The sequence below is a fragment of the Leiobunum rupestre genome, chromosome 6, assembly GCF_980474605.1.
Source record: "Leiobunum rupestre chromosome 6, qqLeiRupe1.1.hap1, whole genome shotgun sequence".
Taxonomy (NCBI): Eukaryota; Metazoa; Arthropoda; class Arachnida; order Opiliones; family Sclerosomatidae; genus Leiobunum; species Leiobunum rupestre.
The window spans coordinates 9,968,702-9,986,459 of NC_143389.1; the positions used below are offsets into that span (position 1 = coordinate 9,968,702).

Consider the following 17,758-nt stretch of genomic DNA (forward strand, 5'->3'; position numbering starts at 1 on the left):
CTTTTTAAAATAAATTTTATAGAATTTACAATTTTTAAACATTTTGGTTGTTAGGCCTATGTATTGATTGATTGTAATATTAGGAGGCCCTCCTTTTTATTATTTATAAAATCCCAAGGTTCACGAAAATACACTGCTCTAGAGAAAATAGAGCTTTCTATTGATAGTAAAACATAAGATAAATACCCGTAGACGTAAAAATTCAGACAAAATCATCGTTTTTGAAGAAAAAAAAGACTTTTCTCCCACAGAACCAAAATGGAAACCCAAATCTTCCCGCAATATTGGAAATTTCCCACAATCTGGAACACTGAGTAAGATCTTCCTTTCCGAAATAGTCTTAGCGAAGCAATGATGCACCGGGATGATATCATTTTTTAGGAACAGAAGCGGTTCAAATCTTTATAGAAACGCTAAATATCAACTCCCCATAGTCATTCTCCCAAACAATAAATAAAAACATTCCTAACATTCTTTCTTAATATGCTCACAGCTCTATTGCCAATTTATTTTGCCGAAGAACACAGTCGAAGAGAATGCATTTTCGCTGTCTTCGTGCTTAATTAATACAAAGGCAGATAACCGCTTTATAATATCGATTTTTATGAACTTGTTGTATTTAATATTTCTAGCAGGATCGTTTCACAGGGCCGTCTTAAGGCATGGGCTAAGTGGGCTACAGCCCAGGGCCCCAGCCAGTTTTGGGGCCCCGGAAAGGCCAGCCATACAGCGTCTGTTGTGGGGATAAGCGTTTAGTTGATTAATTTATTTACGCTCATTTAAAATTATGTATCTTTTAGTTTTAGTCATGTCTAACGTATTTTGATTCATACCCACATCGCGTGCCATACAGTAAATACAATTTCTAAAAACTAACAGCGAGTCTTGTCAGTAACTAAACGGAAACAGTTGCCCTTGTGGTTGTAGTCGTGTAGTTTGGTCATGGAGCGAAGTCAGTTTCTCCGACTCCTAATTAAAAATATATTGATCACACCAAGAAGAGTTCATTTCCTGACCTGTAGGCTCTAGTAATATTTTCCAAATTTCTTCATATATTAAAGAGTTGTTAGAAAGTGTAAATTATTGGAAACAAACGACAATGAATCGAAAATATCAAAGTGGAGCAGCGAAGAGGAAAAGTGCCTTAGAAGAAAAAGCAAAAATTGCTAAGTTACCGAAATTAACTTCATTCTTTCAAACGCAATCAGCTGAATTAGAGACTGAGACGCAAAAGACCACAACAAATAACTTTAACATAGAGGATTTACCATATGAAAAAATAGAATTACCAATTATTTCGAATATTTCCTCTGACCCTCCAACTGATCCTGCTCTATGGGGGACAATAACTAACGTCCAGCGAAATTTTTGGGTTAAAGCTGGACTCGCGAAATTCCAAAATCATGAATGCGACTTTGGTAAGTCAAAGATAATTTATAAAGATCAGAATAGGTATCTATCAAAGTCTGTTTTAAAACGTGAATTACATAATGGAGGGGTGGTTTTTCGCGAGTGGCTATTATATTCGCCGTCACAAGGTTCACTATACTGCTTTGTTTGTTGTTTGTTTTCCACATCAAATTCATTTTTCTCGACATACGATTTTGACGATTGGAAGCATGCTGGTAGTCGGATATCCGAACATTAAAACTGCCAAGATCATCGTTAATCTATGCTAACATACTGCGACCGACCGAGAGAATCAAGCAGAATCGACTCAGTTCTAATTCAACAATATGAAACGGAAAAATCTTACTGGAGACAAGTGCTAAATCGAATTGTAACAGCTACAAAATTCATGGTTTCAAGAGGTTTGCCATTTCGAGAAACTAATCAAACTTTAGGTTCTGTGAACAGCGGAAACTTTTTAAGCATTCTAGAATTACTTGGCGACTTTGACCCATTTCTGAAACAGCATTTTGAAAAATATGGCAATGCTGGAAAAGGAAAACCGTCTTATCTCTCAGCTAATATATGCGAAGAATTCATTGCCATTATGGGAAACAGAGTTTTGTCCGAAATTTTATCTGAACTAAAAAAAGCCAAGTACTATTCAATAAGTGTAGATTTTACACCAGACTTGTCTCATGTTGACCAACTAACTTTCACGGTTCGATATATGAAAGAACAAATTCCAACTGAGCGTTTTTTGAAATTTATACCTATTTTTGGACATGTATCTGAATACTTATCGCGAGTCGTTATACATTTTCTAAAAGAAAAATATATTTCGATATTAGATTGTCGTGGACAATCGTACGATAATGCATCGAACATGTTAGGACAATATTCAGGGCTGCAGGCAAGAATCAAGGAAATAAATAAATGTGCAGATTTCATTCCATGTGCTGGACATTCATTAAATTTAGTCGGTGTAAAAGCGGTAGAGAGTAATGTTCAAGTCATGTCATACTTTGAACTGGTACAAAGATTGTACTCTTTTTTTGCAGCGTCTACACATCATTGGTATGTGCTTATTTCTACCATTGGTCAAAGTCATTGCACTGTTAAGCGATTATCAGATACCCGGTGGTCAGCTCATGCCGACTCAGTCAAAGCATTTAGTAATAGTTAGAAGAACATACAAACTGCACTTAATATCTTATCCGATGTTAGCAGTCAAACCAAAGACACTATTCACGAAGCTGCAAGCCTCAACAAAAATTGAACACGCTTGAAACAGTTTTCTTGACCATTCTTTGGAAATATTCTAAGTCGTATTGATAAAACCAATAAAGTGCTACAAAAAGAAGATTTAGATTGGTCGGTCGCCGTAAATCTTCTTCAGTCACTTTTCTTGTATATTCAAGATTTGCGTCATCACTTTGAAGCGTATGAACTTAAAGCTAAAGAGCAAATTACTAATACTGATTATAGTGATAGTTAAAAACGAGTGAAACAAAGAAGTCGTCGTATCCCTAGTTCTGATGGTAGCGCTCCAGACACTGTACTACGAGGAAGTAAAAATTTAAAATTTAAAAGTTTTACCAATTATCGATTCTATATTGTCTGAATTACAAAAGAGAACTGAAGCCTACACAAATATTTATGAGAGATTTAGTTTCTTTCTAAAACTTAAAGATACGGAACTTAATTAAATGGTTGAGAGTTGAGAAAACCTTATTTCGTTTTATCATGATGATATAATGAAAGATGAAATTGTTTCCGAGTGTCAACAATTCAAACACTATATAACTAATAGTGAACAATCTTTCAAATTTACGCCAAACTAAAGCAGGGTAAATTAGAATCAACATTTCCAAACATCGAAATTACCATGATAATTTTCTTGACGTTGATGATAACTAATTGAAAAGGCGAAAGATCATTCTCGAAATTAAAAATCATAAAGAATGAACTTCGAAGTTGCATGTTTCAAGATAGATTATGTAGTTTATCCCTGATGAGCATAGAATCAGAAATATTACATGAAATAGACTTTACAGATGTAATTAGCGAGTCTCAGAGAAAAATGTAGGAAGAAGAGTTCTTAAAAAAAGTGCGTTGCTTTACAGAAGCCCAACAATTGTAAAAGAAAATAAATGTTATTTCCAGTAGGCCGAATTAAAGTTTTGGTTTGATTTTTATATAGTTGACTTAAGACAACGCAACGGACAAACATGATACATGAACTGCATTTAAAGGATACTGGCCACCTAAGTTGCATGAAACCTTTAGCGCGTATCATCCATCGTATAAAAATTAAACGGATAATTTATACAGTGGAAGGTACGCGCGGAAGGTTACATGCACCGGTGTTTTCCAGCCCCATTAACCCATAAGCTGACCCGGGGCTTTAGCCCAGGGCCCCAAAAGGTCTTAAGACGGCCCTGTCGTTTCAGGCGGATTTCAGAAAAAAAATAATTTATGCGATATTTAAAAATAATATGATTTCGGGTGTGGTGGCAACGTGAACTAAGGCTCTCCGTTTCTTATGGGAAATAAATCAAAGATTCAAGAAGTGGTAGAACCTTTTATGTATACGGTAGCTTTGATAAATATGTCCGTAAATGGGTGAAGATATATTGGATTTTTCCTCTCTAGTTTTCTTCATTTCGGCTAATTAATAAAAAAAGGTTAAAGTTTATTCTTTGATTATAGTTCATAATGAAAGAAGCAGTTATTTAATTTTATTTTAAATGAACGATTTAAGCGTTCAGATAAACCTGGAACTAAAATGCACAGGGCTAAGTAAAAGATTCTTTAAAACATTTGATTCTTGAATTCTTACCCTAGAAAAAAAAACAATCCACTGGAAAAATTAAAAAGAGCGATCGATAGATAAAGCGATTGCATGAAGTAATATTTTTATAAACAAACATTTGATAATAGCACGGAATGAAATTTCTAATTTCGGTTCGAAATTAAGATTTAAAACCTTATGTGATATAAGAAATTTATAACATTAATTTGCACAAGTTTATGTTAAAAGATAACCATATTTTTTTAATGTTTTTTACAAAACATTCTAAAACTTTAAATGCAAATTAACATTATTTATTAAAATTTTATTTGCACGTGCAAAGTCCGATAGCCATGAGATTGGTGAAATAGGAACTTAAAATACTATTTATATTTTGTCCCTTTGAATAGCTTCAACATAGGCCTGTCTCCATTACTGAAATCAATAAGAATGATTAATTAATTTCAGAATCGTCATATCCGCATTTTCAATTCAAGGTTTATCAGTCCAAAAACCACTTTTCTAAATAAAAGCTCAGTTTCAATACCAAAGTTGTTCTTTCTCTCATTTAAGACTTGTGGTTTTTGCTTTACAAATACTAACAATTCCTTATAAATATGCTTATATTATTTTAAATTTTGTTAGGTTTGGGTAACTTTTATCTCAGTCTTCTTCCTGGTGGCAATACTGAAAGTGTTTCAACGCCAAGTTGTGCCAAGTCCCACTAGTAAATATCAAGAAAAGACGTTCTGGTCAAGATTGGTTCAAGATATTTTTTTCACTTTTGCTGCCTTAATAAACCAGGGTTCGTTAAATATTTTTCTTTTCTTCGTTATGATTTTACTTCGGCTTATAATATTTGTCAATAGGTGAATTCAGTTATATACCTCGATTACAATCCGGTCGGATCATGGCTGGCATTTGGGCCTATAGTTCAGTGTTGGTCATGAATTTCTACAGCGCAAAGATGACTTCGGTCATGGCCGTCCAGAAAACCATCCCATTCATTGAGAAAATTGAAGATATCCAAAACCACCCTCAAGTTCAACCAATCTTGCATAGAGGCTCTAACGAAGTTGACTATTTTAGAGTAAGACTACATTTTAATATGATAACGAATATACAAAAGATCGTTTAATAAAAAGATCAGCTTAAAAGATAGCGCACTCCTATGTTTCTATTAGTCATTTCAGAATGAACGGGAAAGAAGATTTGTGCAATCTATACTTACCCGTACAAAAATCGTCTATAGAAAATATAGATAAATATATAGAGGTTTATAAACATCTATATATTTCTATAGATTTTCTATAGATGATTTTTGTACGGGTGCGTATAGGGAATATTATAAAATTAATTTTTATGTTTTCTTTATAACTTCCATTTATAACTTCCATTTATAGCTTATACATAAAAAATATCTCACTTTTAAGAACTATTGAAGCTAGACGATTAAAATTGTAAGGGCATAATTTAAAGGTTAGGAACGCTGTAATTTGTAAATTTAAAAAAATGAAAACGTTTACGCAGCTTTGAAAAAATATATTTTTCTACCGGTAGGTGCTAGACAAAAAGTTTTAAAAAAATGTTAAAGAGCATATTGTAATCGTTTTTATTAAACTTTGTTTTGTATAAATAAGCCTATATTTATGATATGAGATCATTAAAAATAAGTTGGTACTACCTAAAATAACTTTTAAAACATCTGATTAATAAAACAAATCAATGTGTGTGTGTATTATAACAAGGTTATTCTTGAGAAATATCTGCAGAGCACTATAAAGACTGTTGAGCCCAATTAAATTTTAAAGGATTTCTAGAGGATTCTTAAGAAGGTCTTAAGGGAATTTGTTTTGTACGGGAGCAGATTGGAATTGAAAAATGCTGAATGAATAGATGTTTAACATCCTGTAATTTTAGTCATGTTAATTAAGTTCCAAATATTTAGCATTTCAAATATGTAACTATACTTTAAAAAATTGCTTAATATGGCGTTTTAAAAGTCAATAACAATAACCAAATTTAGTATAAAGTTTTTTAAATAAATATCCAACGAGCTAATTTAAATAATTATAATAATTGTTCTAAACACTTTTTATTATTACAAATATACTGATCTTATTAATTATTCTAAGGACCAAATGTAGAATAAGTCTCCATTTAGTTCTAAGTTGTAGATTTTTTTAACATTTAAAAAAATAATATCTCAACCAAATAACTTTTTTAAGATACCTGGTTCTACTACTTACTCGTAAATGTTGGTCTTTTTCACAACCCAATTAAATTTAACTCCCTTTCCAATTAAATTTAACTCCCTTTTGATTAAAAATAAATCTTAGAAATAAAATGGTTCTTCTTTTACGAGCGCTTGATAGATCTAAGTTTACACCGTGACTGAAAAGTCTGTACTTTTAAACCGTTACCTTGAGACGTATGAGCAACACTTTATACTTTTTATTTACTATATTCTACTATACAGGGTGTCTCAATTTGCTCGATCAGGCCATTTTTCTCAAAATGTATTTATGCTAGGGTTCTGAAATTTTCAGGGTTTATTTGTTAGGAATGGAAGGCTTTGGTTACTAAATTGCACAAAAATCGAACGATTTAGTGCCGTTTTGGAAAATTTATTTTTTCACCGGTAGGTGTCACGCAAAATGTTTCAATAGAAAAGTTGTAGGGCATAGTCGAAAGTGTAAAAATAATTTTGGTTCGGTTGAAAAATACCTATTTTTCACTGAGTTTGGAGGTCGGGGGAAAAACAAGTTGTACTAGCAGTGCCCCCGCCAGCAGTAGGCACAAGTAGGCACGTGCCTATGTTCAAAAATTTTAGGCCTATTTTAGGGGCCTCTAAAAGTTTAAAAAATTGCCTCTGGGGCCTCCAAATGTGATTTTTAAATTTTATTTATTTTTAAAAATTGGTCATCTAGCCCCCTAAAAAAAGAACTCCCATTCAATTCCAATTTCCAAGAGTCCTAAATGGCCCTAACAAAACGTTCCCTTTTGAACCACCTATACTCGAAATCAATATTACTTGAGTACACAAACAAAGGCAGCGAACTCTGTGGTCTCTGCTTTTGGTAGTGTACTCTGTTAACATTGATATAGAGTATATGACAAAAGACTGGCCCGGGACGGGGAAGTCCGTCGTGCAAGGAAAGCAGCAAAAAAACCACCTGTTCGTCTCAGTGATAACTTAGCTCCAACCAAAACAATAAACATAAGCTTAGTTTCTAGGAACTCTACAAAAGGGGGCATAAAGTGAGAAACTGGATTTCTTTAATACGACTTAAACCGTTGCAACGCTTAAACGAAGGGAAATCCCCGCGGAGCTGAAGTCGAAGCGTAAAGCATCGTACAAGTCACTACTTTGAATAGAGAGCGTCCTGGGGATCAGGGTTTTTTCTTTTTTACTCCTTGTCCCTTTTCCGAAATCACGTGATATCAGTGACCACTGATCGTAGAGAAGGGACCTAGACCTTCGGTGGTCGGACTTGTCCCAGATAACGCGCGTTTGTTCATTTCGTTTTCTGCTCCTGAACAAACAGGTAGTTCTCAATTTCGATTCTCTCCCAGTCAAATTTTTTCTAAGTCTCTTCCGAGACTAACTTTGCCAATACAGCCTTTTTAAAGGCTATTTAGCTGTTTTAAGCTAATTTTTAAACAGCCTTTTTCAAGGCTAATTAGCTATTCTAGCTAAATTATTCATTATTATTATGCATGTTACCTACAATTCGTTAAAGGCTATTGCCTGCTAGTACAGTACTAGCAGGCAATAGCCTTAAACGAATTGTAGGTAACATGCATTTCAGTTATAAGATTTCGAAAAATAAACAAATAATAATTAGCCCCAGTGAAAAATGTTTTGTAATGACTTCTACAAAATGTTTTCAAAAATGCCACCTTCTGATGCAATGCACAAATTTGCACGATGTTGCATATTGCGAAATGCTCCCCGAACCATTTCTGGAGTCACCCGGCGACATGCTTCGATGATTCTTTGTCGTAAATCTTCTACGATCGTCACAGGTGTTTGGTATACGTAGTCCTTTACGAATCCCCAAAGAAAAAAGTCGAGTGGTGTTAGATCAGGGGATCTTGCAGGCCAACGAACAGGACCAGTTCTTCCGATCCATCTTCCAGGAAACTCGTCGTTTAGATATGCCACCACGTCACGATATTGGTGAGGTGGCGCCCCATCTTGCTGGAACCAGATGCGTCTGTACTCGGCCAGAGGAATGTCGTCCAACACGTTGGATATTTCATTTTGAAGGAACTCCAAGTAGTTTTGACCGTTCAGAGGATTGGGCAGGAAGAACGGGCCAATAATTCTGTCAACTAACAAACCAGCCCACACATTTAAGCGAAACTGCACTTGGTGGCGGTGAGGAAATCCCCAGTGTGGATTCTCGTAGTCCCACATATGTTGGTTTTGACGGTTGAAAGGCCCATCTCTTCCGAATGAACATTCGTCGGACATCAGTAGTTGATCGTGAAAATCCTGGTGTGCGTCAGCCATGAGGCAAAAACAATTGCAGAAGTCGAGTCGGCGCTGTCTATCACCGTCATGCAGTCCTTGGTGAAGTGTCGCTCGATAAGGATGAAAATGGTGTCTTTTGAGTGTTCTCCAAACGTAGTTTCGATCCAACCCTAAGTCGAAGCTGGCAGTCCTGACGCTCGCTCGAGTATAGGCGACGAAGTAGGCAAGTATGGTGTTTTCCATGTCGATGTCCTGGAGACCACGACCGCGAAACCTGGGATTGATATTACCCCAGTTGTCGAAGACCACTCTAAGAACCGTCGTATGACTTGGTCTGCAATTGGGAAATCTTCGTCTAAATAACGGACTTACTAGAGTAGCATTACGACGACCTTCTCCGTAAAATAATTCTAGCATATGAGCGCGCTGATCTCGAGTGTAAAGAGGCATACTGGACAATAATCGGCCAAGCTGAGATAATGTTTTAACTTTGAAATGTAAACGCTTTAAATACTACTCGGACAATTGATATTTCACGTTAAAAAACAACAAAAGAAAAATAAGCGTAATTTTTGATCTACAAATCTTTGTTTGATGATCTTACTCGTAACCACGTCGAAATGGAAGACGCGGTCTTTGTCTACTTTGTCTAATTAGGTGTTGAACGTAATAATTTTCTTTAACAATAACTTTTTGCAGATCTGATTATTAACAACATAGCTGAAAGCATAAGTTCCCTAAAATAAATGTACATGTGTGTTGTGATTATGTACGATTGTTTACGTTAAAGGCTATTGCCTGCTAGTACACCTTGTTTTTCCCCCGACCTCCAAACTCAGTGAAAAATAGGTCTTTTCAACCGAACCAAAATTATTTTTACACTTTCGACTATGCCCTACAACTTTTCTATTGAAACATTTTGCGTGACACCTACCGGTGAAAAAATAAATTTTCCAAAACGGCACAAAATCGTTCGATTTTTCTGAAATTCAGTAACCAACGCCTTCCATACCTAACAAATAAACCCTGAAAATTTCAGAACCCTAGCATAAATACATTTTGAGAAAAATGGCCTGATCGAGCAAATTGAGACACCCTGTATATGCAGTAGCGGCGCCAGGATTTTTGGGGAATTAGGCCAACCATTTGGAGGCCCCCCCACCACAATCTTTTCAAATCCATCCGCGTGGATTATTTTTTTTTAAGCAAGTGGTGAAATGTTTGGGTAAAATGGGTACGCGACGAAAAATTAGAGTTAATTATGAATTTAAACATTACTAAAAACTGAGTGTGTTGATCCTTTTTGTGTACCGATAACACTTAACAAATGAGTGGTTATTTACTTATTTCTACCACTGAATTCCAGTCTATCAATTTACATTCATTCCTTCAGTATTTCGCATGTACATCCCTTACATCAGAACTTATAACTTTTCGAAAATGAATGTACGTAGGTAAACTAAGTTTAGGAAGTTAAAGAACCATTAATTTGTAAAGATAAAATTAAAGGTACCATTTCTTTATAGTAGCGCTTGCAAAAATTAAAACTAAAAAATAAACTACTGTCAAAGAAAAGTTACTCGTACCTTTGAAATGAATAAAAACAGCAGTGTCGTTAAGCCAATCACTCGCATTGAATATTGGAAAATTAATAAATAAATAAATTATTTCGCATACAAATTACAGAATTTTTTTTATATACAAAAATTTGGAGGCCCATATTTTAAATTTTGGAGGCCCCTACCAAAACTCCAAGTAAGCCCAGGCCTACCCCGGCCTATTGCTGGCGCCGCTACTGTATATATGTATTTCTTTATATGTATGCATAAATACTATGTTCAGTCGATCCCCATGCATCATGGCCTAGTTGTCCCTTGCGACGAGTGGGTGAAGTAAAATGTCACTCGAATGTGTTTTAATAGCAACAGAAGAGGTAGGCTTTAGATAACCAATGCATTAATATTATAATTGGAGAAACCATCACTAAGGCATTGAGAAAAAAACCTTTTTTTATTATCCTAATATAAAATGTTCAGGAAAAAGTGTGCATTTTGAAATTACAGAACGCGAAAGGAGGACCGGAAGCAGAAGTTTGGCGCCGAGTTACAGAAGAGTATTTGTTGAACGATAAGCAGCTGTACGACGACACACGACTCGACCTGATTGAAGCAGGGAAGGCAGGTGTGTTCCAAGAGTGGCGGGTATTCAAAATATCACTAGCCAAGAGATTCGAACGGAGGAAAAAGTGCCGCTTCTACGCCACAGAGCCCTACAGGATCGTTCCGGTTTCTTTGGCCTTTAGGCCCGATATTAATATACATCTTCTAGAAAAAGCTAATCTAGCGTAAGTAAATTAACGATAATTTAAATTTGAATGGTCAAGCTTTAACCAGTTAGACAGCCTTATAGCCCATTAAAAACTAAAATTTATGGCGAAAAAAATATTGCTTGGTTAATTTTTAATAAAATAAAGAAATTTCGGGAAATTGAAAAGCGCGCGTCCGCCGTGACACCTGAGACAGAAAAACAACGTAAAAGCGCTACTGAAGACGCAAAAAAATTTGTTTTGCACGCGCGGCGCGTTCCAGTTATAAGAGACCTAAACCTAAATTGCGCGATTTTAAAAGTTAGGATAGTTCGCAAATCACTCATACGGGGTTAGGGGCGCTGGCGGCAGCCCGTAAGATGGCGGCGAAAATTCAAACCCAAACACCTGGCGTTATTTTTCGTTTCAAATTTTTGAGCAAAAAGGTATTTTTTCATGACAAAAAAAGGTACGTGTTAGTATATTGAACGTCTTGTTAATCTTTTGATACGGAAATAAGGCCATATTTGGAAAAGCTTGGCCGTTCCCCTTTAAATTTGAATGGTTCTTTAAATGATTTATGCGCTTTTTAGTTATAGGGCTTTTATAATTCTTGCACGTACCAGGTATTTCATGTTTCTGTCGAAGCGAGCTCGGGCTGTTTAACTCGGGTCCTGTGAAATAAAAAACTCCCAATTATATCAATACGATTAAAAGTTACAATATTAAGTGAATTAATTTCATAAATATTCCTGATAACGCATATATATTCCATAAGAAGTGAGTTAAGTAACATCAGTAAAAATTTGCTTCTACTTTCGAAAAATTGCAACCCAGCCATATGTCTGCTTCCACCTTTATTTTGTTTTAAAATGATTGCTCGCATTAAAGATTTAAACTCGGAGCTTTTGTGTAGGAATTTTCTTTGCATTTCATTTTTTAAACCATATTACATCTTGTAACTCACTGCAAACGTATACAGGGTGGGTTTTTTTTTTGCTTGAAAAAGTGATTTTTTTCAAACACTATGTTTTCTAGAAAGTTGAAATTTGTACTGTACATTATACGTGCCAGGGGACACTTTCTACCAAAATTGCATCTAAATCGAAAAATATTTTCACGTTTTTTGAAAATTTAAATTTTAACCGCCAGGTGCTATAAGAAAATTGTAGAGCGTCACCGAAAACGTACAAATAGCGTTGGTGCAAAAAAATAGACGTCTTTTTCACTGAAAAAATACGACTTGAAAAAGAGACAGGCTGGTCAAGCTAAAATAACTTTTTTTGAATTCCATTGGTAGAGTAGTGTAACTTTATAAAAGTCAGAAATTTGTTAACCTGGTGTTAAATGCAATAAACACCGCTAAAAAATCGAGGAGACAATGGCGAAGAAGGTTTTACACGATTTAATTTCGTAGGATGAAAAATGCAAATTTTTTGAAAAAACAAAGAGACTTTTTATTTATCTACTTACAAACAAAATTTATAAGAACGTTTTGAAAATACCACCTTTGGCTGCGAACCATCATATTGTCGAAGGTGGCTTGAATCATTTCTGTGGTTACTTCACGGCAAGCGGTTACAATTCATTGACGCAGCTCTTCAAGGGTCTCAACCGGAGTGGCGTACACCTTGTACTTGACGAAGCTCCAAAGAAATTTAGTGTACGGAACCGTTTCTCCCTATCCATCGTTGTGGAAATTCGTTGTTTAGGTAATCTCTCACGGCTCTGTGGTAATGAGGCGGAGCCCCGTCTTGCTGAAACCAACGGCAGTTCGTCAAGTTGTTGTTCTAGCTCATTTCTCAAGAAATCTAAATAACTCTGGGCATTTAGATTTTGCTGTAAGAATACTGGACCAATTAACTGGTTTCCAACAAGACCAATCCGAACATTCAAGCGCCCAAATTTAAATTGGTGACAGTGTTCATATCCCCAGTATGGATTTGTGTCTCCCCAAACATGATTATTTTGGTGATTGTAAGGGCCGTCTTTGGCAAACGAGGATTCATCCGAGAATAGCATGTTGCGGAGGAATTGTGGGTCATCATGCACGGAATTTAGCAGCCAGTTATAAAAATCCAGCCGTTGTTGAGCATTTCCATCTCGTAAACCGTGGTGAAGCGTTGCTCTGTAAGGATGGTTCTTATGCCTATGTAAAATTTCCCAAATGCAAGTTTTACTCCAAGCCAAATCCTTACTCGCCGCGGCACAATATACGTGGGTATGCGATAAAATTGGCTAAAACGGGGTTTTCCAAATCCAAATCCCGTTGACCAGGCCCACGGAATCGAGGTTGTACGTTACCGTACTGGTGAAAGTCATTTACAGCTCACCTTACAGTAGTTATCTGGATGTCATTGCTCAAAGATCTTACTCACTCGTCGGAGATTTCTTCCACCTTCCGCGTAGTAAATGGCCACTAGTTCCGTACGATCAGCTCTGGAATATTGAGGCATGATTGTTAAGATTGATTACGACATTAATGTTACACATAAACATTTAATTTTATAACCACGGTGGAAGTTCTATACTAAATTTACAAAATTATTGCACGACGGATACTTCATGGATCAATATTTTATTAAAATTAAAGGTTTACGCTAGCTTTCGGGTCGAAACCCCTCTTCAGGCGTTCTGTTTACAATGAACGTAAACAGAACCGATTTGTACATCAAATTTTGGTGCGTAAGTAGCCTTGAAATAATGACCATTTCCAAAATTTTGGCCCTCTATCGATAAAATTGGCCATTTTATGAACAATTGAAATTTTCCCGCACCAAAGGCCCCGCCGACCAAAAAATCAACATTTTTGGCCATATCTTCCAGCGAAATACCTTTAAACTATCGCAAATATGTTTTCTAGGTGTATTTCAAAAATTACCTGCAGATATTGGTTTGGAAGATATTAACGTTTTCGGGGGGTCTAAGAAACCCCCAAAAAACGGAAATGACGTCACCTTCGATTTTTTTCATTTTTTTATATTTTTTAGCTATTGACCAAAGAAGCACACATTTAATGTTTCAACAATGAGAAATGTTTGGTTAAAAATTTATAAGAAAAATTCTAGTTTGAATTGAATTTTTGATTCTGTTGATAATAGAGATAACTTGTGAATGACCTTGAAAAAGGTGATCAAGGTCATCAAAATTTACATTATCGCTGAGGCTTTTAAATGGTTAATGTGCCCTGAAAGTTTGAATTATATGGCACTTTTAGTTTCAGACTTATTATACCTGAAGTGTTCGGTCATGGACATTATTCATTTAGAGTTAATATAATTTCGAAATAAACTCTTTACATTGAACATTGTTCAATTTATGTTAAACAGACATGGTCCAAGAAGACGCACTTAAGGGGCAATAATTCTAAAGCTAATAATGTCAAGTAAATGAAACTTGCAGGGCACATTAACCATTTAAAAGCCTCAGCGATAATGTAAATTTTGAAGACCTTCAACACCTTTTTCAAGGTCATTCACAAATTATCTCTATTATCAACAGAATCAAAAATTTAATTCGAACTAGAATTTTTCTTATACATTTTTAAACAAACACTTCTCATTGTTGAAACATTAAATGTGTGCTTCTTGGTCAATAGCTAAAAAATATAAAAAAATGGAAAAAATCGAAGGTGACGTCATTTCCGTTTTTTGGGGGTTTCTTAGACCCCCGAAAACGTTAATATCGTCCAAACTAATATCTGCAGATAATTTTTGAAGCAAGAATACGATTCCTTGTCCAAAATACACCTAGAAAACATATTTGCGATAGTTTAAAGGTATTTCGCTAGAAGATATGGCCAAAAATGTTGATTTTTGGGTCGGCGGAGCCTTTGGTGTGGGAAAATTTCAATTGTTCATAAAATGGCCGATTTTATCGATAGAGGGCCAAAATTTTGGAAATGGTCATTATTTCAAGGCTACTTACGCACCAAAATTTGATGTACAAATCAGTGAGGTAGTGCCTCCCAACCTCTCGATTTGACATGGACTGACCCTTTAGCTTGCCCAACTTGTCCTTTTTCAAGTTATACTTTTTCAGTGAAAAAGACGTCTATTTTTTTCGCGCCAACGCTATTTGCACGTTTTTGGTGGCGCTTTACAATTTCCTTATAGCACTTAGCGGTTTAAATTTAAATTTTCAAAAAACGTTAAGTGATTTTTCGATTTAGATGCAATATTGGTAGAAAGTGTCCCCCGGCACGTACAAATTTTATTTTTCTAGAAAACATAGTTTTTGAAAAAAATGACTTTTTCAAGCAAAAAAAAACAAACTGTATATTCGCGAATATTTGTGTGTAACGCTTATTGAGGCGACCGTTTTACATATTGAGCATTAAGACTAAATAAAGTTGGGTGCAAAAATTTACCGTATTGAATGCCATGCACTACTGCACCATATTGACAACGTAAATTTATCCCATAAGTATTTTGACTGTAACGTAAGTCTGCTCGGAGAACGTTAAGCTCGAGCTCACCAATAGATGTTAAAATATCGGCTTGAAAGCCCATTCTTAATGCTAACTAAGTAACCATGTTCTGGGAAAGATAATGTTACTTCGATCTAACACTTTGTCTTTTCTTGACAAATTACCAATGTTCTATTATCGTTTTTAGTTAACTCTTCTTGGATCTTATATATTCAGTGTTTGTCCTTAAGTTGTTTTCGTAAAGTTATTTTTTACACAACGAACTTTCTGCTTAAGTGTAAAAGATTCAGTTATGACAGATATTATTCGTACTAAACCTAAAAAGATGTTGCCAATTTTCGCGAAGCCTTATAAGGAATGATAGACAAAAAACTACAAATACTCCTTTTATTATTATGCACGGTGTATGCGATACGAAAAACGGATATTACCTTTTGTCATTAAGGCAAGGAAACCACATATTATTTGATTTGATTTTAATTTCCAGAGTGTCGAGGTTTCTGGAAGGAAATCTAGTGGACTTCATCTATCCGCCGACCACCGAATCGCTTTTCCTCCGATGCATAAAGAACGAAGAAAACAGCGGTGGTGGATGGCGTTCACTGAGCATCCAGGACCTCTATGCGGTTTTTAAAATGTATCTTATATGTGTCATTGGTTGCATATCGACCGCATTTTTGGAAATATTCATTTTCCTTCAGTTAAACAAAAAGAAACCAAAGCACAATTCCACGCTGTGCTTTTTGTGGAAGACTGAGAGCGTGATTATGAACTCTATTATGGCGGTGTATAAATCAGTTCGTTTCAGATATTGACTATTGTAACAAGTCTTTATGTCAATAAAATACAAATTAAGAAATATCGGGTTATAAGTTTTCTTCGTCTTGATATCCAAGTTGCGAACAGGTTTATCAACCCATTTCCAAAACAGTTTAAAAATTGGAATAGTGATATAAGCTTCTATAATATTTATATTTTATCTACATGACTTTGGTTTCAAGATCCCGATTAAAAGTTATAATTTCTATTAGGTATAGCCTTAATATCCCCGTTGAAGATATGGTTGTTTTACATCACAAAGAGCGCGATGGAGATTCGGAGGACAAACTTTCAAAGACACCCAAAAAAGTGTTTATCTTATATAAATCACGTTCCGTTTTTTTAACGGGGACGTCATTAAAATGTTTTTACTGTTTCTTAACAATAATCGGTGCATTCTTTGCGATCCAGGCCTGATAACTTTACACAGTTTCATTATTTTAACCAAAAATGCGTAATTTTGCACGAAGCCTCTTTACTATTTATATGAATGAAACTATTTTTCTAAGCGTTTGTTGGCGTTCAAAACATTGCGGCGTATTTTCTTTGCCTCAAGGTTATAGAATTTGTAAAATGCATCGAAATTATTCCATAAAATGCCAAGTATGAGTACTTCATATTTCTTAAAAAAAAACATTGACATTCATAAAGAAAGGGTCTCTTAGAAATATTCAGAAACTTCTTTAGATATTTAACAACCATTTAAAGACCAAGTTCACTCACAAGGAGACGACCCGAGGTGTAACACACCGATTTGGTTCAAACTCAGGGTTTTTTTAGACCTTCATGTAACTTGAAACACCCTAAAGGGAAATGTCTCCATAGGCAACCGTTTTGCCATGGTAACCAAAAATGTTTTTGACAACAGAAAATGAAAATTTTCCCATAGAAAATAACATGGGAATCTGACCAATATTAAGGGTAACCCATGTAAAAAATTTTAATTTTTGAAAATGCTAAAAATAGGAAATATAAATAAGAAAATAATGAAAAAGTTCGAAGTTGATTAAAATCTTTACAGGGGTACCCTTACATTTGGTCAGATTCCCATGTTATATTCAATAGGAAAATTTCCATTTTGTATTGTCAAAAACATTTTTGGTTGCCATGGCAAAACGGTTGCCTATGGAGACATTTCCCTTTAGGGTGTTTCAAGTTACATGAAGGTCTACCAAACCCCCGAGTTTGAACCAAATCGGTGTGTTACACCTCGGGTCGTCTCCTTGTCAGTTTTGAATTGTTTCGAAAGTGGCTCGGGATAAAATTGCTCGACTTGAATTGGGAATCGCTCATTATCTCATCGATTAGTAAAAGATTTCGGAGTTTTCCTATTGGAACGAATTCCCATTCGGCCTTCACATTTAAAAATTAAAATTTTCTATATGATATTCATTGATATAATGAATCAATTATTCCAAAATAAGAACGATATTTCCAATGGACTGATATTTTCCGAGAAAGGCTTTGAAAATTTAATGGGAAAAATAGGAATTTTAGAGAAGAATTTTAGGAAAATTTATGAAATAAAATAGGCCAATTACA

General features: G+C 35.2%; 2 protein-coding genes across 2 annotated transcripts in view; both read left to right on the forward strand.

The window, feature by feature from the left end:
- Positions 1–10,559, forward strand: part of LOC149939239 (glutamate receptor 2-like) — a 22,954-nt gene extending 12,395 nt beyond the window's left edge. The window contains exons 3-5 of the mRNA XM_090179072.1: positions 4,829–4,988; positions 5,053–5,273; positions 10,506–10,559. Coding sequence (XP_090035198.1) covers positions 4,829–4,988; positions 5,053–5,273; positions 10,506–10,559 — 435 coding nt within the window. The remainder of the gene's footprint in view (positions 1–4,828; positions 4,989–5,052; positions 5,274–10,505) is intronic.
- LOC149939240 (uncharacterized) lies at positions 10,526–16,212 on the forward strand. The gene is made up of 3 exons (XM_090179073.1): positions 10,526–10,596; positions 10,700–11,007; positions 15,885–16,212. Exons 1-3 carry the CDS (start codon positions 10,561–10,563, stop codon positions 16,210–16,212), a joined length of 672 nt encoding a protein of 223 aa, XP_090035199.1. The 5' UTR covers positions 10,526–10,560.
- The last annotated feature ends 1,546 nt before the right edge of the window (positions 16,213–17,758 follow it).

Bases quoted from the DNA above. Each gene is read 5' to 3' on its own strand.
- LOC149939240 (XM_090179073.1), top strand. From the start codon at position 10,561: ATGTCACTCGAATGTGTTTTAATAGCAACAGAAGAG. The intron at 10,597-10,699 runs GTAGGCTTTAGA...TAAAATGTTCAG, and splicing joins TTTTAATAGCAACAGAAGAG to GAAAAAGTGTGCATTTTGAA. The intron at 11,008-15,884 runs GTAAGTAAATTA...TTTAATTTCCAG, and splicing joins CTAGAAAAAGCTAATCTAGC to AGTGTCGAGGTTTCTGGAAG.